The 23,424-nt window shown below is 48.2% G+C and overlaps 1 protein-coding gene across 2 annotated transcripts; it reads left to right on the forward strand.

Moving 5' to 3' along the window:
• Nucleotides 1-2,473: 2,473 nt before the first annotated feature.
• On the forward strand, nucleotides 2,474-18,048 carry LOC144592208 (G2/mitotic-specific cyclin-B1-like). Of its 2 annotated transcripts, none has more exons than XM_078396733.1 (9): nucleotides 2,474-2,537; nucleotides 5,167-5,292; nucleotides 5,480-5,569; nucleotides 9,371-9,541; nucleotides 11,653-11,811; nucleotides 12,727-12,963; nucleotides 14,141-14,281; nucleotides 15,792-15,902; nucleotides 17,851-18,048. In XM_078396733.1, exons 1-9 carry the CDS (start codon nucleotides 2,517-2,519, stop codon nucleotides 17,959-17,961), a joined length of 1,167 nt encoding a protein of 388 aa, XP_078252859.1. In that variant the 5' UTR covers nucleotides 2,474-2,516; the 3' UTR covers nucleotides 17,962-18,048. The 2 variants fall into 2 exon arrangements, with proteins under 2 accessions (XP_078252859.1, XP_078252857.1); XM_078396731.1 differs by lacking the exon at nucleotides 2,474-2,537 and adding an exon at nucleotides 2,843-2,863.
• Nucleotides 18,049-23,424: the final 5,376 nt, after the last annotated feature.

Here is a 23,424-nt window from a genome sequence, read left to right on the forward strand (position 1 = left end):
ATAAGAGGCTTAGACAGTCTGAAGAAGGGTGTCGACCCGAAACGTCGCCCATTCCTTCTCTCCAGGGATGCTGCCTGACCCGCTGAGTTACTCCAGAATTTTGGGTCTACCTGAGGCTTAGATTAGGGGACAAACTTTGTTTCCCCCCAGGTGGAAACGTCAAATACTGGATGGCATAACTTTAAGATCAAAGGAGCGAAAGTATTTTTTTACAGACAGTAAGAAAGTGTAAAAATATAACATTCGAAAGTAATAAAATATCTATTAAATGCAGCCAAAATGTTGTGTGTGCATATGTATACACATGTGTGGTGGTTGGATTATTGTATGCATGATTGGATGCCTAATTTATGTTTCCCCCCAGGTGGAAACGTCAAATACTGGATGGCATAACTTTAAGATCAAAGGAGCGAAAGTTTTTTTTTACAGACAGTAAGAAAGTGTAAAAATATAACACTTGAAAGTAATAAAATATCTATTAAATGCAGCCAAAATGTTGTGTGTGCATATGTATACACATGTGTGGTGTTTGGATTATTGTATGCATGATTGGATGCCTATTTTATAAAGCATCTGTTCATTTGCTCACCAACATCTAGCAATGAAATTATTAACAAATCTCCCAATCCCACTATAAATGTAGAATCCTATATATCAGTAAGACCAAGCGCAGGCTCAGCGATTATTTCGCTGAACACCACCTACCTGATCTCCTGGTTGCTAAACACTTTAACTCCTCCTCCCATTCCCACACTGACCTTTCTGTCCTGGGCCTCCTCCATTGTCAGAGTGAGGCCCAGCGCAAATTGGAGGAACAGCACCTCATATTTCGCTTGGGCGGTTTACAACCCAGCAGTATGAACATTGACTTCTCTAATTTCAAGTAAACCTTATTTTCCCTCTCTCCATCCTTCCCCCATCCTAGTTCTCTGATTAGTTTGCCTATCTTCCTGATTAAATTTTACTTGTTTATATACCTCGTTGTCACCCTCCATATCTCTAGTTTCTCTCTCTCCTGTCTCCACTAGTGGGAGAGTCCTTTAGGAAGGAGATGATGAGGAATTTCTCTTGTTAGAGGGAGGTGAATTTGTGGAATTCATTGCCACATAAGGCTGTGGTGGCCAAGTCAATTACTTTTTAAGGCGGAGGTAGATAGATTCTTGATTAGTACGGGTGTCAGGGGTTATGGGGAGAAGGCAGGAGAATGGGGTTGAGAGGGAGAGATAGATCAGCCATGATTGAACGGCGGAGTAGACTTGATGGGCTGAGTAACCTAATACTGCTCACTTGTGACCTTGTGACAACACTGGAGACATCCCACTGCCAACAAGCACAGGGCAGCACTGCCCTCCCCCGGCTGCACCACGTGACTCCAGCACTGTTCCCCCCCCCCTCGCCCGGCCTCGCCATGTGACTCCAGCCCCATCTGAGCTGTACCACGTGTACCCTGATGTCCGCCCCATCCTCCGTTGCCCCCAAAGATACTAGAGGTGCAAGATGGACCACTCCGTCGAAATCGCGTATACTCAAGTGTAGTACGCAACGGAGCAGAGCGTCCGCCATTTTAGTCAGCAAAACCCGCTGTTCGTTGTGCCTGTCGCAGTGTAATCAGTGTTGTGGGAACAGTATGTGTGACGATACAGATTTTTGTTATTTTTCTTTTTAAATGTTTCTGCAAGTTTCAGCCTGCTAAAATGGCGCCACCCATGACCTACTACGGTTGTTAGGGTCGAGTGGTCTATCTTGCTCCTCTAGTACCTTTGGGCAGCACTGACCGGCCAGGCAGCACCACGTGATTCCAGCACTGCCCGGCCAGGCAGCACCACGTGACTCCAGCGCTGTGTCCCGCCCCCTGCCACGCAGCACCACGTGACTCCAGCACTGCCCCGTCAGGCAGCACCATATGACTCCAGCACTGTCCCGCCCCCTGCCAGGCAGCACCACGTGACTCCAGCGCTGCCCGGCCAGACAGCACCACGTGACTCCAGCACTGTCCCACCCCCTGCCAGAACGCACCACGTGACTCCAGCACTGTCCCGCACTTAGTATAAGAAAATAACTGCAGATGCTGGTACAAATCGAAGGTATTTATTCACAAAATGCTGGAGTAACTCAGCAGGTCAGGCAGCATCTCGGGAGAGAAGGAATGGGTGACGTTTCAGGTCGAGACCCTTCTTCAGACTGATGTCAGGGAGGGCGGCCACACCACGTGACTCCAGCTTCGCCTGAGCTGTATCACGTGTTCCCTGCCCTCCGTTGCCCCGCTGCTGCACCACACGTGACCGCAGCCGAGCACGACGCCCCGCCCCCTCTGCGGCCCCCACCGCGTGACGCGCGGTCCAAACTGATACACGTCGGTGACGTCAGCAGCGGGGCGCCATGGTAACGCATTCTAGAGGCGGTGGTTCTGACCAATGGGAGGAGGCGGGCTGTTCGGCGGCGGCCAATGGGAGCGGAGCGGCGGGCAGTTTAAATCCCGGCTGGTCCACGGCGGTCAGTGTAAGCGGCGGAGCAGAATGGCGCTGAGAGTGAGCAAGGTACTTGTACAGTGCAGGCTAGTATGTGTGTGTGTACACACGGGGCATGGCGTTGAGAGCGGGCAAGGTACTGCACAGTGTAGTCTAGACGAGTGTGTGTGTACATGGGGCAGAGCGCTGAGAGTGAGCAAGGTACTTACTGCACAGTGCAGGTGTGTGTGTATACACACGGGGCATGCCATGGCGCTGAGAGCGGGCAAGGTACTGCACAGTGTAGGCTGGACTAGTCTGTGTACACACGGGGCATGGCGCTGGGAGCGAGCAAGGTAATTACTGCAAAGTGCAGACGAGTGTGTACACGGGGCATGGCGCTGAGAGTGAGCAAGGTACTGACTGCACAGTGTAGGCTAGACGAGTGTGTACACGGGGCATGGCGCTGAGAGCGGGCAAGGTACTGCACAGTGTAGTCTAGACGAGTGTGTGTGTACACGGGGGTCGGGGCATAGCGCTGAGAGTGAGCAAGGTCAGTGCAGTCTAGAGTAGTGTGTGTACACGGTGCAGACTGGACTAGTGGGTACACACACGGGGCATGGCGCTGAGAGCGAGCAAGGTCCTGCGACGCTCAGTGTGACCTGCTGCTCTTGACTTGGGGCCATGGCGCTGAGGGTGGACAAGGTAGTGTAGCAAAGGTATGGGGTCTGTAGTCTGTACATGTCTGCGGACGGCCGGGGTGTGAAGTGGAACGCTTTGACGGTGCTGTGGCTGCACAAGTTGTGTGTGTGTGTGTGTGTGCGGCGGGGCGAGTTGTACTGTGCAATTATGCAATTAGTCCGGTTACTTGGTGCGAGCTCCTTTTGTTTAGATTTTTAATATATAGCGTCCTGTAAAACTCTTTAATGTAACTTTCCCCAAAGCTGTAGGCTCGGTGAACATTAAGGTGCCGCCGCACCCTAAAGACTGCCCTTGCAGCCTTTTCTTCCCAACGTCTGTCTCTGAATCTTGGTCTACTCTCTCCTCCACTGTTTCTTGGCTGACGACGGTGTTCCGGCCGCTAAAAAGTGAATGGAAAGTTGAGCTGGGTGGGGCTTCTGAGGGTTTCGCATTTCAGGAAGGAGATGCTATTCTGGAACCGAGCCCATAAAAGCAATCCGTGACCCACCCCATCTCCTCCACTTTCCCCCACGCCCACCGAAAAAAAAGCAAAGGTTCCCCGAACAGTTGCCCTGCGGAGGACAATGAATTCTAATGCAATAGTGCATCGCAGAGTAGTAACTTGCTTGGTGGCACTGAAGAAACTCGTCAATCTTTAATCGCAAGTAGAAAACTGATTTGCTTACATTGTCCTTTGTGCTTCCAATCTTTTCTCTGTATTGAAGAAACCTCGATTTGCAGAATGCAAAGACCGCTTTTCAGTCTTAGGAGTGTACGGTTCTTCCTTTAAGAACACAAGTGTTTTGCCCGTTGAGTTTGTCCTGCCATTCACGGTTGTGGCTGCTCTACTTCTTGCCATTTCTCTCCATAATCCTTGACTTGCGGAGTTTGAATCTTTGACTACCTCTCTGGCAGCTTATTCCATGCACCCACCACCCTTGTGTAAAAATAAAGCTCTATCTAATTTTTCCCCTCGCCTCGAACCTGTCGTCTGGTTCTTATGCCAGACTACTTGTACTACTTGTACTTAACATAGAAAATAGGCGCAGGAGAAGGCCATTCGAGCCTGCACCGCCATTCAATATGATCATGGCTGATCATCCAGCTCAGTAACAACCTGCCTTCTCTCCATACCCCTGATCCCTTTAGCCACAATGGCCACATCTAACTCCCTCTTAAATATAGCCAATGAACTGGCCTCAACTACCTTCTGTGGCAGAGAATTCCACAGACTCGCCACTCTCTGTGTGAAGAAATGTTTTCTCATCTCGGTCCTAAAAGACTTCCCCCTTATCCTTAAGCTCTGGTCCTGGAGAAAATACAGTCTTGCCTAGGCCTCAATTCTAGTTGCCTGCAACATGTTTATTATTTGGCTCCCAGAGTTTAAGAATAAGGGGTAGGCCATTTAGAACGGAGATGAGGAAAAACTTTTTCAGTCAGAGAGTTGTAAATCTGTGGAATTCTCTGCCTCAGAAGGCAGTGGAGGCCAATTCTCTGAATGCATTCGAGAGAGAGTTAGATAGAGCTCTTAAGGATAGCGGAGTCAGGGGGTATGGGGAGAAGGCAGGAACGGGGTGCTGATTGAGAATGATCAGCCATGATCACATTGAATGGTGGTGACAGAGTGGAAATGGGGCCCTTCGGCCAATTGAGTCCACGCCAACCAGCAATCCACGTGCACTAACACTGTCCTACTACACATTAGGAACCATTCACAATCTTTACTGAAGCCAAGCAGCCTACAAACCTGTGTGTCTTTGGAGTGTGGGAGGAAACCGCAGCATCCAGGGGAAACCCTAGTGGTGACGGGGAGAACGTACAAACGCCACAGGCAGCATCTGAAATCAGGATGAGTGTTTTATTACCGTTACTAGACGCACTGGAATTGTGATGTGGGCCTTTTGTACTCCACCTTTACTGTGTGTAGAATTTAATGACCACCTGAGTTTTGGGTAGAGTGGGCAGCGTGACTGAATTATTCCTTTGGAATGGCCATTTTCAAGGTTGACCTATTTATCTAACCTGCTTTTGTTTGTAGGTTACTCGTGCTGGCAAAGCCAATGTTGAGCCAAATGTTCTTCAAGCTAAAGCTGCGACGAAGGTTGGCCTGAGACCTAGAACGGCTTTGGTGGACATAGGCAACCGTGCGCAGCCATTAAAGAAGGTACGTTGAGCGGGTTTTTTTACCCCCCACCCCCCCCCATTGTTGCTTAGCACAATTTGGATATTAGTAATGAGTCCCGTGAAACCTTATGGACTACTTCAGTGGCGTGTTGTTTTGTATTTCAAAAAGTGGTGAGATAATCAACTTGTGCCTTCATGAAATGTATTTTCGATTTGGACTTTTGCAGGGGAAAAGTACTGCGCTTGTAAAGACCGAACCAATAAAGGTTGTTAAACCTGCCCTTCCACAAACCGAAATCTATGAAGACGTGTTAAAGGTAATTTGAGGACTCTTGGCTATTGCAGAGTAGAATGACAAATGTGAAGTGCTTTGCATTTGCATATAAATACTCCCAACTTTGTACTCGTTAACATTGCATTTAAGTCAAACTTAGACAATAGGTGCAGGAGGAGGCCATTCGGCCCTTCGAGCCAGCACCGCCATTCAATGTGATTACAGCTGATCATTCTCAATCAGTACCCCGTTCCTGCCTTCTCCCCATACCCCCTGACTCTGCTATCCTTAAGAGCTCTATCTAGCTCTCTCTTGAACTTGCCCCCATCCCACCTTTCCTGCTGTAATCTGACTGAGTCTGAGAAGTTTGACTTGCAAGTCCAAAGTCCCTGCTTGCAGGTAAATCCACACCAAATGGCAGTATACCCAAGCATGACTTCTACCCTGTCCTAATGGAGAAGGCCACCGACCCACATTAACAACACGGGTGTGGCCCTTCACCTGCTCCTCTGCCTTGGCGATCGGCCAGACCATCTTCCACTTCACCTGTGGGTCAACGATGGACCAGGTCCAATGGGTCACAATGCACAGGTCTACACAACAGAGGCAAATGTTCAAGTCAAGTTTATTGGTCGCATACACATCCAAGATGTGCAGTGAAATGAAAGGTCACCCACAGTCCAGCAATAGAGCAATAAAAATAAGCAATTTCACACACAATCACAGCCAACACAAAAAAAAGAGACATCCATCACAGTGAGTCTCCTCCAGTCCCCTCCTCACTGTGATGGAAGGCCAGAATGCCTTTTTTTCTTCCCCTGCCGCCTTCTCCCACGGTCAGGCCGCTGAAGTTGCCACGTTCCAGGCCGCGCCGGACGGTGAAAGGTTCGCGGCGGGCCGACCCAAGCCCCGCGATCCGGGGCGGGCGAAAATGCTGCCGCTGCACGTCGGGGGCTCTCGACATTGAAGCCCCCGCCGGGCAGAGAAAATCCCGCAGCCTATTTCAGGCGGCGCCGGATGGTGTAAAGTCCGCGGCGGGCTTCCCTCATCCTTGTGGCCAGCTTTGTGTGTGTGTGCGTGGCTTCATCCCACTAAGCACATGGGCAACCAAGTGTCATTACCCGCTGAGGTTCCACCTGTCCCTGGTGTTGAAGGATGGGTCTGGCGCTAATGTCACACGGCACCAGTCACCTCAACATTGCTCCACCACCTGCCCTTTGGAAAAGTTCTTCCAGGCCAACACCTTTGGCCACGTCTTGGGCAGTGGCCAGCACGGGACTTCTTGCAAGACAAGGACTCCATGGCCCCTGAAATGAGGTTCCCTGAACAGACTCGCCAGTTTACCTGTAACATGTTCCCTCGCCAGAGCTCCAAGTACCAAGACCTCGCTTGGCTGGTGGGGTGTGACCCTCCTGGCCAAATGACTCTTGTACCGTCAGTGCCTCCAGACCGGTCCCTCCACCGACACTCCTCGACTCAACTGCCTGCAGGCCCGAGGCTCCACCGCTGGACCGCGCCGCCTGCCCGACCACCACGAGGCCGAGATTGCCGCCGCCTCCTTGGGGTCACCGCTGCTGCCGACGATGACCCGTATCTCTGCTCCAGCACCCACCCCGCGCTCCTCCACCAGCGACTCCCACCACCCTCCTCTCCACTGCCCACCAGCGGGCCTGGAGCTGTCGCATCACCCGAGTCCCAGGCTCAGCACCGGGCCTACAACCTCCATGACGCAGACTTTCACACCACGTGGTCTGACTGCTGGGTCCCTCCTAAAGGGAACCTCGGTAGTAATGGGCCTTCCCCTTCCCCCTCTTTTAACCAGGTTACCCCGACCACACCCCACCCATACAATAGTCCTCAAGCCCCCCCCCCCGCTCCTCTCTGAACACCCACCATCTCCCCACCCCCCCTCTGTCCACTCCCTGGCCCTCCTCTGACCCCAACCCTTGTAGTGTCTTCACCACCCCCCTCCCTGACCCCCCCCCCCCCCGGTTCTAATACAAAATGGTCTGTCCTCAACAGAGGCCTCGCCTTTGTTCCCCTCCACCCCCACCTCAAGGGGTTCCGGGTCCACCACAACTTGGAGCTTTTCTTCCGTTGCCTCCGAGCCTTTTTCTATGGGAAGGAATCCTCGCTGTCCAGTGATGACCCCTTCTCCTGTCTCCACCGGTTCCCCTCCTCTTGGACCCCCCCCCAGAACGGCCTTCTACCCTCACTAGACCTCTTTATGTCTCGCTGCCGGCGTGACATCAACCGTCTCAACTTTCCCCACTCCCTTTACCTACTCCAACCTCCCACCTCTGAACGTACAGCCCTCCGCTCACTCTGCAGCAGCAACCCCGACGTTATCATCAAACCCGCCGACAAGAGGGGTAATCTGGCGCACTGTCCTCTGTCACCGAAACGTCACCCATTCCTTCCCCCCCAGAGACGTTGCCTGCCCCGCTGAGTTACTCCGGCTTTATGTGTCTACCGTAGAGAGGTGTTGGTTGCCCACCTCTTTGCAGAGTGTGAATGAGCAAAGAGGGTGTGGAGAACAAGGGTCCTCCATTTCAATAGGTGCAGGAGGAGGCCGTTCGGCCCTTCGAGCCAGCACCCACCATTCAATGTGATCATGGCTGATCATTCTCCATCAGTACCCCGTTCCTGCCTTCTCCCCATACCCACTGACTCCGCTATCCTTAAGCGCTCTATCTAGCTCTCTCTTGAATGCATTCAGAGAATTGGCCTCCACTGAGGCAGAGAATTCCACAGATTCACAACTCTGACTGAAAACGTTTTTCCTCGTCTCCTTTCTAAATGCCTACCCCTTATTCTTAAACTGTGACCCCCCCGGTTCATTTCATCCTGACTGGCTCCTTTACAGATGTACGGGCTGTTCTCAGAGACAAACATCAGGTGCTGCTGGAAGACCATCAACTCTGAAGGTCTCTCTTTGAGTCTGTTTCCATACTGTATCACTCTGACATCTCTCACTACAGGAATTTGTAAGCGTGTTTAGACGTTGAGTTGTATGATTAAAATGTGATAAATGACCATAATAACCAATAGAATATTGGTTGAAAGGGTTCAGAAAAGATTTACGAGGATGTTGCCAAGGACCAGAGGGTGTGAGCTATGGGGAGAGGTTGAGTGGGAAGGGTCTCTATTCTGTGGAGCGCAGGAGGATGAGGGGAGATCTTATAGAGGTGTGCAAAATCATGAGAGAAATAGATCGGGTCGATGCACAGAGTCTTTTGCCCAGAGTTGGGGAATTGAGGACCAGAGGACATGGGTTCAAAGTGAAGGGGAAAAGATTTAATATGAATTCGAGGGGTAACTTTTTCCACACACAGGGTGGTGGGTGTATGAAACAAGCTACTGGAGGAATTTATTCACAAAATGCTGGAGTAACTCAGCAGGTCAGGCAGCATCTCGGGAGAGAAGGCATGGGTGACGTTTCGGGTCCCGAAACGTCACCCATTCCTTCTCTCCCGAGATGCTGCCTGACCTGCTGAGTTACTCCAGCATTTTGTGAATAAATACCTTCGATTTGTACCAGCATCTGCAGTTATCTTCTTAAGCTACTGGAGGAGGTAGTTGAGGTTGGGACTATCCCATCGTTTAAGAAACAGTTGGCCAGGTACCTGGACCGGACAGGTTTGGAGGGTTGTGGACCAAGCGCAGGCAAGTGGGACTAGCGTAGCTGGGACACTGTTGGCCGGTGTGGGCGAGTTGGGCCTGTTTCCACACTGTATCAATCTATGACTCTAATATAAGTTCATCTTTCTTGGAAATCTAGCTGATTCCTGTTGATGCATCTCGTGACTCTGACGACATTGACTTTTGCTGCCATTGCGTGCAGGTCCCAGTGCCGACATCCACTGAAGCAACAGATGGTGTGTCTGAGTCCTTGTGCCAGGCCTTCTCTGAAGTGCTGCTCCCCGTGAAAGATGTCGATGCAGATGACGGCGACGACCCCATGTTGTGCAGTGAATACGTTAAAGACATCTACAAGTATCTGAGGCAACTGGAGGTTCGATTTGTATTGATTATAAATTTAATCCAAGATTCTTTCAATGCCAAGTTGGGTGCTGCAAATTCTCTTCCCACCCCCATTCACCATTTCCTATACAGTTGCTCCTCAGCGTACGATCCACTCCTTTACAGATGACTTACGATGGGTTTATTGCAACGTAACCCCATCGTAAGTCGAGGAGCACCTGTACCACCCGTATCTCTTGTGCCGTTCTGGTCTCCAATGCACTCTTAATCACGGTGCACTACAAGGATAATCACAGGCTGTTGCACTCCCAGTTTGGAGGGTGTGCAATTTTAAGTTTGGTTGTGCAATCTTCACTGCTCTCATGTAAATGATCGTTGCAATAGTAAACTCAATTAGCATGGTTTCTATTTTAACGAGCATTAGAAAGCCAGTTATCATTTTAATCTTATCCTATTGTCTAACTTGCCATTTATATTTAATTCTCTACAACCAGCAAATATTGTTGGGGCAGCCCTTGGGTAGAGCTTTTAGTTTTAGGGAAGTTTTAGCAAGGAAACGGGCTCTTCGGCCCACAGAATCCACAGCAACTATTGACCATCTGATCCCACTGCACAATAAGGCCAATTTACAGCACCCGAGGCCAGGATCGAACCTGGGACTCTGGCCTTGTGAGGCAGCAGCTCTATTGCTGTGCCACTGTGCAGTCAGTATGGAGAGACTCCAGTTTGTCTGTGAATTAAGTAAAGGTCTTGGATCCTACTTCATCCTCTGCAGTAGAAATGCACTGGGTTCCTAGTTACGTGTGCTTTTATTTCGGGGCGTGGCAGCAACAGGGGAGCTGCTGGCCTTTAAAGTTTGACCTTGGGCTCCTCATGTTTGGGAATGCTAGGATATTGGGTGCTTACCTACAGTTCACGTGCAAGTCAGATGCAGCCTACCCTCGGTATTACAGATCCCTGTGGCTGTCAGTTTTTAACTAATCAATTCACCAATTCAAATTTTCTTTGCTATAAATATTTTAAGTTAAATGTCTTTTCAATTATATTGTGGGTACAGTAGAATTCTATTGTTTGCAAATGCCTAATCTCTGCTTCCGTGACTTTTAAAAATAAAACAGATACAGCTCGTGGAGGTGAAATTAAAATTAACAGAGAAAAGCAAAGAAGAGCAGTTCATTAAATATTATCAATTGGCCTGATACAGAGTGGATCTCTAGTGCAAATATTCAATCGGGTACATCCAAAGTTTAAAGATCACGAAGCAGCAACTCTTCAAGGAATAGTTGTAAATGTCAACTATCAACTTATCCAAGAAGTTGAACAAAAATAATTGTTTGCAAACATTTTATATGCGAAGAAATCGCAGAGGGTTATGAGCACTGCCCAGTAGCACACAGAATCTGCCTACTAAAATGGCGCCGAAATTTACCCATGGCCTACTACGGTTTTTGGAGTCGAGTGGTCTATCTTGCTCCTCTACTATCTTTGCTTCAGACGTCGTCCATTATTATGTGGGTTATCTGTGTCGATGATGTTTCAATGATTTCTTTATGGTCACGTGTACCAGGGTAGTGCGAGATACCTTTTTTTTTTTTTGCATACGGATCGGCAAGACTTTCCTTGTACATGAGCACAGCCCACGGTCAGTACAGAACGGCCCACTGAGTCCATGGGCAAGAGGTGCCATTTTACATACCCAGCTGCAGCCGGCCGCAAAGTCCCGTTGCAACCGTCACCTATATCCAGTGATCCCCTCAAACTAATGTCCTCCACGCCAGTCCCTCTTCACCCCTGGCTTCCCTCCTGCAGTCGACCTCCAAGGTTGTTCTTACCAGGCCCCTTGTTCAGCACCTACTGCCGTCTGGTTCTCTCCACCCTCTCCCCATGCCTGGTTTACGGGCTGGGATAATGGTGCTGGCTGCGCATTTACGGAGAGCACTGTTTTGGGGGAGTGGGGCTCTTCGCCACTAACTTTCCTCTGGTCTTATCCTGTCCGTTTCCATCGCTTTACACGTATAGGTTTGTGGGTTAGTTATTGCAACGTGAAGGAGGAGGCAGAAATTGAGTTGGCTTTGCTCCAAAGTAGGATGCTAAATATGCTATATATTTCTCCCCCCCCCCCCCCCCCCCCCTCCCTTTTAGATGGAGCAGCCCATAAGACCAAGGTTCCTGGAGGGCAAGGAGATAACGGGGAATATGCGTGCTATCCTCATCGACTGGCTTGTGCAGGTTCAGAGAAAATTCCAGCTGCTTCAAGAAACCTTGTACATGACGGTTGCAATCATAGATAGATTCCTGCAGGTGAGAATGTCTAATGTACTTGAATTGTCAAATGGGCCACCTGGAGAAGGTGGATGTGGAGAGGGTGTTTCCACTAGTGGGAGAGTCTAGTACAAGAGGTGATAGCCTCAGAATTAAAGGACGTTCCTTTAGGATGGGGATGAGGAGAAATTTATTTAGTTGGAGGGTGGTGAATCTGTGGAATTCATTGCCACAGGTGCCTGTGGAGGCCAGGTCAAGGGATACTTTTAAGGCAGAGATTGATAGACTCTTGGTATGTTTGTCTGGGGTTATCATCATCATATCATATATATACAGCGCGGAAACAGGCCTTTTCGGCCCACCAAGTCCGCGCCGCCCAGCGATCCCCGCACACTAACACTATTAACACTATCCTACACACACTAGGGACAATTTTTACATTTACCCAGTCAATTAACCTACATACCTGGGAGGGAGAGATAGATCAGCCATGATTGAATGGCAGAGTAGACTTGATGGGCTGAATGGCCTAATTAGACAATAGGTGCAGGAGAAGGCCATTCGGCCCTTTGAGCCAGCACCGCCATTCAATGTGATCATGGCTGATCATTCTCAATCAGTACCCCGTTCCTGCCTTCTCCCCATACCCCCTGACTCCGCTATCCCTAAGAGCTCTATCTAGCTCTCTCTTGAATGCATTCAGTGAATTGGCCTCCACTGCCTTCTGAGGCAGAGAATTCCACAGATTCACAACTCTCTGACTGAAAAAGCTTTTCCTCATCTCAGTTCTAAATGGCCTAGCCCTTATTCTTAAACTGTGGCCCCTGGTTCTGGACTCCCCCAACATTGGGAACATGTTTCCTGCCTCTAACGTGCCCTGCTCCTATAACACGTATCACCGTGCCCTTTATCCCTCGTGTGGCAGAGTGTCCTAATGCATCTACTGTCTCCTAGGACAGCCCAGTGACCAAGAGGAATTTGCAACTAGTCGGCGTGACGGCTATGCTGGTGGCCTCCAAGTACGAGGAGATGTATCCCCCGGAAATTGGTGACTTTGTCTACATCACGGACAACTCCTACACGACGGCTGCCATACGCGAGATGGAGAGGAGGATTCTGCAGAGGCTCGACTTTTCTCTCGGCCGCCCCCTACCTCTACACTTCCTGCGGAGAGCTTCAAAGATCACAGAGGTTAGTCGACTATCTCGATTGCCTTCATGGGGAAAGCATTGTGAAAAAAAATGGAGTTGAAACATTCTTCCTTGCTCTATATCTTGGTGTTGCTCCATGGTTGAAAGACACAGCATGGAAACGGGGCCCTTTAACATTTGCCTGAGGTGGGGTGGTAAAGTTCCTGCTTTACAGTATCCGAGACCCGGGTTCGATCCTCACTATGGGTGACCCCAGTGACAGGGAGCTCCAGTTTCCTCCCACACTCTTTGGTAGGTTAATTTGCTTTGGTCAAAGGTGTAAATTGTCCCTAGTGTGTTGACTAGTGCCAGTGTACAGGGATTGCAGGTCGGTGTGCTGAAGGGCTTGTTTCCGTGTTGTGCCTCTAAAACTAAAAGCAAAGTTGGTTCAAACTCCACTCTACGTTTGGGGCGTGTAAGAAGGATCCGAGAAAGGGTCTCAATCCGGAACGCCACCCACTCCTCCTCTCCAGAGATGCTGCCGGTTCTGCTGAGTTACTCCAGCTTTCTGTGTCTATCTACATTTGGGGTATTCTGTCATACAGACTCTATCAATACTGACCATCAGTTGCCCTGAGATGTGTCGGGAGTTATGGGGCAGAGGCCGGAGAATGGGGTTGAGGGAAAGAGTCAGAAGGATCTTGACCCAGTGTGGCACTTATGTTGAAAGACTGGAGCGACTAGGCTTGTATACACTCGAATTTAGAAGGATGAGAGGAGTTCTTATCGAAATGTATAAGATTATTAAGGGGTTGGACACGTTAGAGGCAGGAAACATGTTCCCAATGTTGGGGGAGTCCAGAACAAGGGGCCACAGTTTAAGAATAAGGGGTAGGCCATTTAGAACGGAGATGAGGAAAAACTTTTTCAGAGAGTTGTTAATCTGCGGAATTCTCTGCCTCAGAAGGCAGTGGAGGCCAATTCTCTGAATGCATTCAAGAGAGAGCTAGATAGAGCTCTTAAGGATAGCGGAGTCAGGGGGTATGGGGAGAAGGCAGGAACGGGGTACTGATTGAGAATGATCAGCCATGATCGCATTGAATGGCGGTGCTGGCTCGATGGGCCGAATGGCCTCCTCCTGCACCTATTGTCTATCCCTGTTCACTTTCACCAGTTGGATCTTGCTACATGGCGTTAATTTACAAGACTCCTCTGTTTGTACTTTACCCTAATCACAGGTCACCTCTGAGCACCACACGCTGGCCAAATACTTCATGGAGCTGACACTAGTGGATTACGAAATGGCGCACTATCCCCCATCTCGGATCGCAGCTGCTGCTTTTTGCCTTGCTCAAAAGGTCCTGAATGCAGGCGAATGGGTGAGTAGAAGAGAGTTCGGTATTACAACTGAGCATGCCCAGGTCGTGGGTCATTCGGGATAAACATTCTCGCCAGCTGAGCTACTGTGTGTATACGTATACTGTGTGTATACTGCATTTCATGCGTATTTTCCAGTTTTGCTTCTTCGAGGTAAGAAAATACTGCTTTCGAAGCCATTAACTGGGTGTATTTATGGTTCATTTGTACAAAACTACGATGATTTTGATGGTTTAATTGTCTTTTCCTTGGTCGCTTGCGTGACGATTAATAACAACCATTTTTCATTGTTTTTGTTTGGGGGGGATGAAATGTATGATTTCTATAACTATCAATAGATAATATGAAAAGTATTTGTTGGGGTTTCTACCTCTTACTATACCAGTCCATGGGCTGCATGCATGTTTGACTTCTGAAGGTGTTCTGATGTACATGTGTAAGTAAAGTTAGTACAAAACTCAGTCACGAGTCACCTGACTAATCATGTCTCTTCTGATTCCCATAACATTGGATAATTCTAATCAGTATTTGACATTCTAATCTTCAGTTAAAATCTTGTGATTGTATAAATTAGTTCAATATACTTGCACCATTTTCTTTTGCATTGTAACTTGTACTGGGCATGCTTACAGATCGTGATTTGATAAGGTCCACATAGCCGAAACAGATAATAAATAAATGCCCAGCACTGAGATGCATTCTCGACTGCACAGATATATTTATAGAACGACCACTGCATCTGCAGTTGCAGGCTTTGACGTGGTCCGACTACAAGAAACGCAACACTGTGAAACTATTGGTTGGAATTGCCCCAAAAGGCATGGTCACATTATGATCAAAAGCCGATCATCTGATTCACACGTTATTAGGAAGAGTGGATTTTTGAACTTAGTTGATCCTGGGGCTTGCATAATGGTAGATAGAGGATTTCCCATTCAAAAAGACTTGACGTTTCGCCAAGCTATTTAGAGATTCTCCCTCCCAGCGGTGGTTATCATCAAATGACCAGAGAAAAAGTACACAAAGCCAAGAAGGCTGCCAATGCCCGCATTGATGTTGAAAGGTCGTCTAAAGTGGTTTAGCATCCTGAGAAACACTTCACCCATCGGTTTAGTTCCGCATATTGATGATGTTTCCACCGTCTACGCGGCATTAAGTAATTTACTGCATTGGTGTGTAAATGGGATGTTGTTGCACTTGTAGATCATTTTGATCAGAAGTTCAACTTTATGTTCGACCAGATTTGACATGAACTGAAATCCAGAACTCAATCAGTAAATGTACAAAAGTTCATACAACTCTTAATTTCTTTTCGTTTAATCATTTATCAACCCATGTTTCGGTGTACATTGGCCATTAAGTTTACTAGCATCATTCTTTGTTTATCGTGAATGACCTTTGACAAATCCCATGATTCCTTGTGTTTATCGAACCACTTATTAAACCACTTGCACTCTTCAGTAAATGTTTTAATGCGCTGATCCTCTGACTGTTTTGACGCCATTCTTTCAGACCACACTTCTGCAGTACTACATGGACCATCAAGAGGAGGATTTGGTATCCGTGATGGAGCACATTGCCAAGAACATTGTCAAGGTTGATCAGGGCCTCACTAAGCACCTGGTAAGCCTGCCTGTAAATCTTGCTGTACGTCAATGCCTCTTGCTTACCTCTGTGCCTCGTAATGAGGTTTAATGCCCAAAGGACAAACTAGTCAAAGTAACACTGAAGTCCATTGCCATCCAATGTGCAGCAAACTCTTCGGACGCTGTTTGCCCAAAGGTAATTGTGTGGCGCAGCAAGTTCATTGCTAGTGAGTCCCACAGTTTAGTAATCCATCCCCTCTTTTTTTTTTTCCAGTTTAATTATAGACTTTAACGTAAGGCTGAAGCTTGCAGATGTAAGCGTTGGAATAGATCGGGTAAACGCACTGTCTTTTACCCAGGGCAGGAGAATTGAGAACCAGAGAACTAGCAGTTTAAGGTGAGGGTGTCAAAAGATTTAAGAGGAACCCAAGGGGCAACCTTTTTTACACAAAGGGTGGTAGGTGTATGGAACAAGGTGCCAGAGGAGGTACTATCACTGTGTTTAAGAAGCATTTGGACTGGTACAAGGATAGATTTAGTGGGATATGTGAGGTAGACATAGTGTAGACAGGGCATGTTGGTCAGTGTGGGCAAGTTGGGCCAAAGGACCTGTTTCCACCCTATCGCCCAGGTGAAGTTGGCCAGCAGAGGTAAATTTGAGACGGATGAGCTGGTCATGACAAAAATCAGGTAGGGTGGTACGGGTGCTGGGGATTATGGGGTTGAGAGGGAAAAAATGGATCAGCCATGATTGAATAGCAGAGTAGGCTTGATGGGCTGAATGGCCTAATTCTGCTCCTATCACTTACGAACATACAAACTCCGTACAGACAGCACCCGCAATCGGGATTGAACCCCGAGTCCCAGGTAAGGCAGCAACTCTACCACTGCCACCCAAATTGCCACATGTACCTTTGCCAATGAAGTTCCTTGGCATTTCAGTAAAATCTTACCACACGGTGAACAAATAGATTACATTGGGGCAGTGCATAACTCACTGCATTTCCAAAGCCATCTTGCAGCGTTCAAGTTGAAAGTCGTGGAGCCTGGTCAGGGGATGCTGTGTAAGGCAGGCACAGGTTACTGATTGTGGATGATCCGCCATGATCACCATGAATGGCGGTGCTGGCTCGAAGGGCCAAAGCTTCTGCACCACTTTCTATGTCCTCCTCTGTGCTTCAGGTCATGTCTGACCTGCACCTTCAGCCTCTTGGAGCAGCACATGGGAACGTTGGTACAGGATGGGCCATGATCACTTGGACTAGTGGGGGCAGCTTCTGAGGAAAGTGCACAATCGACTGTTGAGATGCTCTGACTTTGATCCAGCGTGAAATATCAATAGGTAGTGATCACATCAATGGGGTACCAGGTCTGATGTGATTTTCTTCTGCCTCATAATTAGCAGAAACCAAATGGCTGTTTATTGAAGTCCTCGGCGTTAAATGCTTTTCAGTTTGAAGGGGCGTTAAGGTGGTGCAGCGGTAGAGTTGCTGCATTACAGCACCAGAGACTCGGGTTCAATCCTGACTACAGGTGCTGTCTGTACGCAGTTTTTATGTTCTCCCCGTGACGTGTGTGGGTTTTCTCCAGGACCTCTGGTTTCCTCCCACACTAAAGATGTACAGGTTTGTAGGTTGACTGGCTTGATATAATTGTAAATTGTCCCTAGTGTGTGTAGGATAGTGTTAGTGCGTGAGGATAGTGTTAGTGCGTGAGGATAGTGTTAGTGTCCGCAGGATAGTGTTAGTGCGCGCAGGATAGTGTTAGTGCGTAGGGTAGTGTTAGTGCGTACAGGTGGTGTTGGTGCGCGCAGGATAGTGTTAGTGCGCGCAGGATAGTGTTAGTGCGCGCAGGATAGTGTTAGTGCGCGCAGGATAGTGTTAGTGTGTGAGGATCGAAGGTCGGTGCATGTTTCTGTGCTATATCAACTATTTTTTTTTGCAACTTGATGCTGGTGTTGTAACTTTCTTTCATGTTCTCTGCAGACCATCAAGAACAAATATGCCAACAGCAAGCTTCTGAAGATCAGCACCATTCCACAGCTCAAATCTAATGTGATTGTAAACTTATCCAAACATCTGATCACCCGTAAATAACTTCCATACCACCTCTTGTATAGTCTTGCCTCTTGCATGTTCCCCAGCACCATGTGCTACTGTAAATAAGTGTAGTTACTATTTTACTTCCACTAATAAAGGACGTTTTTAAAAAGCTTGGTACAAGTCTGTTTGACAACTAATTGTATTTAAGTTGAGCTCTCTCTGCCTCTTGCGATGGAAACCATGCAGTTTGTGCTGCGCTGTCCACTGTGGTATCAATGCCACAGCCAATGTTTCTGGTTCAGTACACCTGTTTGATCTCAGCACAACTGTAGTTGTACAGTGAGGAAACAAGCCTTTTGGCCCAACGTGCCCACGCAGAGCAACATGTCCCAACTACACTCCTCCCACCTGCCTGCATTTGATCCATATCCCTTTAAACCTGACCTATCCATGTACCGGTCGAGTGGTTTCTTAAACATTGCAATAGTCCCTGCCCGAACTACCTCCTCCAGCAAGCATTCGGTCTGAAGAAGGGTCTCGACCCGAAACGTCACCCATTCCTTCTCTCCAGAGATGCTGCCTGACCCGCTGAGTTACTCCAGCATTTTGTAAACCTTCGATTTAAACCAGCATCTGCAGTTCTTTCCTACCTCCTCTGCCAGCTCACTCCATACACCCACCACCCTTTGCATGGAAATGTTACCCCTCAAGTTCCTGTAAAATCTTTCCCCTTCACCTTAAACCTATGTCCTCGGGTTCTCGATTTCCCCCACACTCGGCAAGACTGTGCACTTTACCAATCTATTTCTCTCATGATCTTGTACACCTCTATAAAATCACCCCTCATCCTCCTGTGCTCCAAGAATGGAGTCTCAGCCTGTCCAACCTCTCCCTATAGCTCACACCCTCTGAGTCTTGGCAGCATCCTCGTAAATCTCCTCTGTACCCTTTCCAACTTAACTGCTTTCCTATAACATGGTGCCCAATACTGAACACAATACTCTTGCCCTGTATAACTGCAACGTTCCATCTTATCGAAACATATAAGATTATTAAGGGGTTGGACACGTTAGAGGCAGGAAACGTGTTCCCAATGTTGGGGGAGTCCAGAACCAGGGGACACAGTTTAAGAATAAGGGGTAGGCCATTTAGAACTGAGATGAGGAAAAACTTTTTCAGTCAGAGAGTTGTGAATCTGTGGAATTCTCTGCCTCAGAAGGCAGTGGAGGCCAATTCTCTGAATGCATTCAAGAGAGAGCTAGATAGAGCTCTTAAGGATAGCGGAGTCAGGGGTATGGGGAGAAGGCAGTAACGGGGTACTGATTGAGAATGATCAGCCATGATCACATTGAAGGGTGGTGCGGGCTCGAAGGGCCGAATGGCCTCCTGCACCTATTGTCTAACGTGACCTCCATACTCGAGAGTACGAACAGTCAGTACTGAAAATGCAGGATCTTTTGGTATATATTTTTTAAGATAAATTAGCCTGAAATCCTGGACAATTAAACGTTTTAATTTGGTCAAACTGCATTGCTGACTAAAGGTTCTTTGCTTGATAAAGATGTTATAAATGCACTTCAGTATTTTATAGTTGCGCAACACAGAACCAGGCCTTTCAGCCCACACCAACCAACCAACATCTGCACTAGTCCCACCTGCCTGCTTATGACTAAACTTGTCCTATTCATGCACTTGTCCAAATGTTTCTTGTATGTTGTTTAGTTTAGAGATACAGCGCGGAAACAGGCCCTTTCGGCCCACCGGGTCCGCGCCGACCAGCGATCCCCGCACACATTAACACTATCCTACACCCACTAGGGACAATTTTTACGTTTACCAAGCCAATTTACCTACAGACCTGTACGTCTTTGGAGTGTGGGAGGAAACCTAAGATCTCGGAGAAAACCCACGCAGGTCACGGGGGAACGTACAAACTCCGTACAGACAGCGCCCGTAGTCGGGATGGAACCCGGGTCTCGGGCGCTGCATTCGCTGTAAGGCAGCAACTCTACCGCTGTGCCACCGTGCTGCCACCATTCACTGCCATTTAATCTTTCTTGGCCTTTTTTTTACCTGCCTGGAAAATGCAAATTCATAATGGTGGCAAGCTGGGATCAATTCCCTGGTGCGTGGGGGTAAGGGGGGTTCTAACAAGGAGGTAGCAGGTATTTTGTTTGGAGTAATGTTAAAGGAAAGTGAGAGGGGACCCAGTTAACCTCCTCCTTCTGTATAAATACCAATTCCCCTCCACCTGTCTTCATGCAAGCTTTGAGCCACCCCTATACATCTGCTCTTTTAGACTATAACAGCAATACTGTATGCAAGGTCACGGGAGATGCAAACCACGATCAAGGTTGGGATTGAGCCTGGGTTAAATGTTCTGTGGAGATGACACAGAGAGTGGTGAATCTGTTTTTCACACAGAGTGGTGAATCTGTGGAATTCTCTGCCACAGAAGGTAGTTGAGGCCAGTTCATTGGCTATATTTAAGAGGGAGTTAGATGTGGCCCTTGTGGCTAAAGGGATCAGGGGGTATGGAGAGAAGGCAGGTACGGGATACTGAGTTGGATGATCAGCCATGATCATATTGAATGGCGGTGCAGGCTCGAAGGGCCGAATGGCCTACTCCTGCACCTATTTTCTATGTTTCTATGACCAGATATTCCACTAGTACTGCCCTGCATTGAGTCCACACTGAAATTCAAATCTATCCTTTTATGCCTGTTGACAATCAAAATAATCTGCGGATTCATCCTAAAAATAGAGTCTGGCCTTTTGAAGGTGTTCGGATTACTGAGTCATAGCTAAAGGTGTAAACAGGCAATAGGTGCAGGAGTAGGCCATTCGGCCCTTCGAGCCAGGTACATGGATAGGTTAGGTTTGGACGGATATGGACCAAGCGTAGGCAAGTGGGACTAGTGTAGCTGGGACATTGTTGGCCGGTGTGGGCCAGTTGGGCCGAAGGGCCTGTTTCCACACTGTATAACTCTATGACACTAAGTCTGAAGAAGGGTTCCAACCCGAAATGTCACTCGTCCATTTTCTCCAGAGATGCTGCCGGACCCGCTGAGTTACTCCAGCACTGTGTCTATCTTCAGTATAAACCAGCTTTGGCTGTTCCTTCCTATGCATTTTTCTCAGCCCCTGTCCTTTCTTATTGCTATTCCAATAATAAAGCAACAAAGTGCGGGTGGAGAGTGGTTACAATTAAATGCAGTTCAGGGGTGAAAATGTACAACGAAATGCACACGAGGATATATGGACAATAGGTGCAGGAGGAGGCCATTCGGCCCTTCGAGCCAGCACTGCCATTCAATGTGATCATGGCTGATCATTCTCAATCAGTACCCCGTTCCTGCCTTCTCCCCATACCCCCTGGCTCTGCTATCCTTAAGAGCTCTATCTAGCTCTCTCTTGAATGCATTCACAGAATTGGCCTCCACTGCCTTCTGAGGCAGAGAATTCCACAGATTCACAACTCTCTGACTGAAAATGTTCTTCCTCATCTCAGTTCTAAATGGCCTACCCCTTATTCTTAAACTGTGGCCCCTTGTTCTGGACTCCCCCAATATTGGGAACATGTTTCCTGCCTCTAACGTGTCCAACCCCTTAATAATCTTATACGTTTCGATAAGATCTCTCATCCTTCTAAATTTCAGTGTATACAAGCCTAGCCGCTCCAGTCTTTCAACATATGACAGTCCTGCCATTCCGGGAATTAACCTAGTAAACCTACGCTGCACGCCCTCAATAGCAAGAATATCCTTCCTCAGATTTGGAGACCAAAACTGCACACAGTACTCCAGGTGCGGTCTCACTAGGGCCCGGTACAACTGCAGAAGGACCTCTTTGCTCCTATACTCAACTCCTCTTGTTATGAAGGCCAACATTCCATTGGCTTTCTTCACTGCCTGCTGTACCTGCATGCTTCCTTTCAGTGACTGAGTTTTAGTTTTCAGAATTTGCTGTTTATCATGGAATGTTTCCAGCTTGGAAGAAGGCTATTTAACCCTTGTCCACACTCTCCCAATAGGAGTGACTCACTAATTCTGCTGCCTAGCCTTGCAGGTTTTCAAGAAGGCACAGCTATGCCTCCACATTGTTACAGACCTGATATTCGGCATGTCCCCAACAACTCTCACCACTCACCAACTTCTACAGATGCACTGTAGAAAGCATCTTATCGGGATGCTTCACAGCTTGAAACATAGAAACATAGAAACATAGGTGCAGGAGCAGGCCACTCGGCCCCTCGAGCCTGCACCGCCATTCAATACGATCATGGCTGATCATCCAACTCAGTATCCCGTACCTGCCTTCTCTCCATACTCCATACCGCACCTGGAGTACTGTGTGCAGTTTTGGTCTCCAAATTTGAGGAAGGATATTCTTGCTATTGAGGGCGTGCCGCGTAGGTTTACTAGGTTAATTCCCGGAATGGCGGGACTGTCATATGTTGAAAGACTGGAGCGACTAGGCTTGGTTTGGGAACAGCTGCATCCAACAACGCAAGAAACTGCAGAGAGTTGTGGACGCAGCCCAGACCATCGCACAAACCAACCTCCCTTCCATTGACTCCATCTACACCTCACACTGCCTCGGCAAGGCCAGCAGCATAATCAAGGACCAGCTTCATCATCGCTCTTTTCTCTCTCACTCTCACTTCTCGCTCTCTTTTCTCCCATTGCCAGATTGGATGTGTCTTCATGAGTCCCAATATGACTGGAATGTGACAATAGGTGCAGGAGGCCATTCGGCCCTTCGAGCCAGCATACCAATCAATGTGATCATGGCTGATCATTCACAATCAGTACCCCGTTCCTGCCTTCTCCCCATACCCCCTGACTCCGCTATCATTAAGAGCTCAATCTAACTCTCTCTTGAAAGCATCCAGTGAATTGACCTCCACTGCCTTCCGAGGCAGAGAATTCCACAGATTTACAACTCTCTGAGTGAAAAAGTTTTTCCTCATCTCCGTTCTAAATGGCCGACCCCTTATTCTTAAACCGTGTCACCTTAAAATGTTTGAAAGTTCTCCAGGCCTTGCCGTGGCAGCGTGAGGTATCCATGGAGTCATTGGAAGGGAGGTTGGTTTGTGTGATGGTCTGGGCTGGGTCCACAACGATCCACAATTTCTTGCGGACCTGGATGGAGCTGTTCTCTAGACTTCTCAAAAGGTTTGAAGGGCAATTTTCTAAACCTATTTCCCTGGCTGAAGAGATTAGATTTGGAGACCCAGAATAAACGATTTACCATTTATCAATAAACCATTTAGAATGGATACAGAGAATAACTTCGTCACATTAAGTTTGTTAGTCTTTGAAATTCTCAGTCCCCGGAGGACAATGGGACTGCAGTGATCTGAATTTTGGACTTAATAAGTGAATAGAATGATTTTAGATTTTTAGATTTAGAGATACAGTGCAGAAACAGGCCCTTCGGCCCATTGGGTCCACGCCGCCCAGCGATCCCCGCACACTAACACTATCCTACACCCACTAGGGACAACTTTTACAT

Source organism: Rhinoraja longicauda, chromosome 3 (genome assembly GCF_053455715.1).
Source record: "Rhinoraja longicauda isolate Sanriku21f chromosome 3, sRhiLon1.1, whole genome shotgun sequence".
Taxonomy (NCBI): Eukaryota; Metazoa; Chordata; class Chondrichthyes; order Rajiformes; family Arhynchobatidae; genus Rhinoraja; species Rhinoraja longicauda.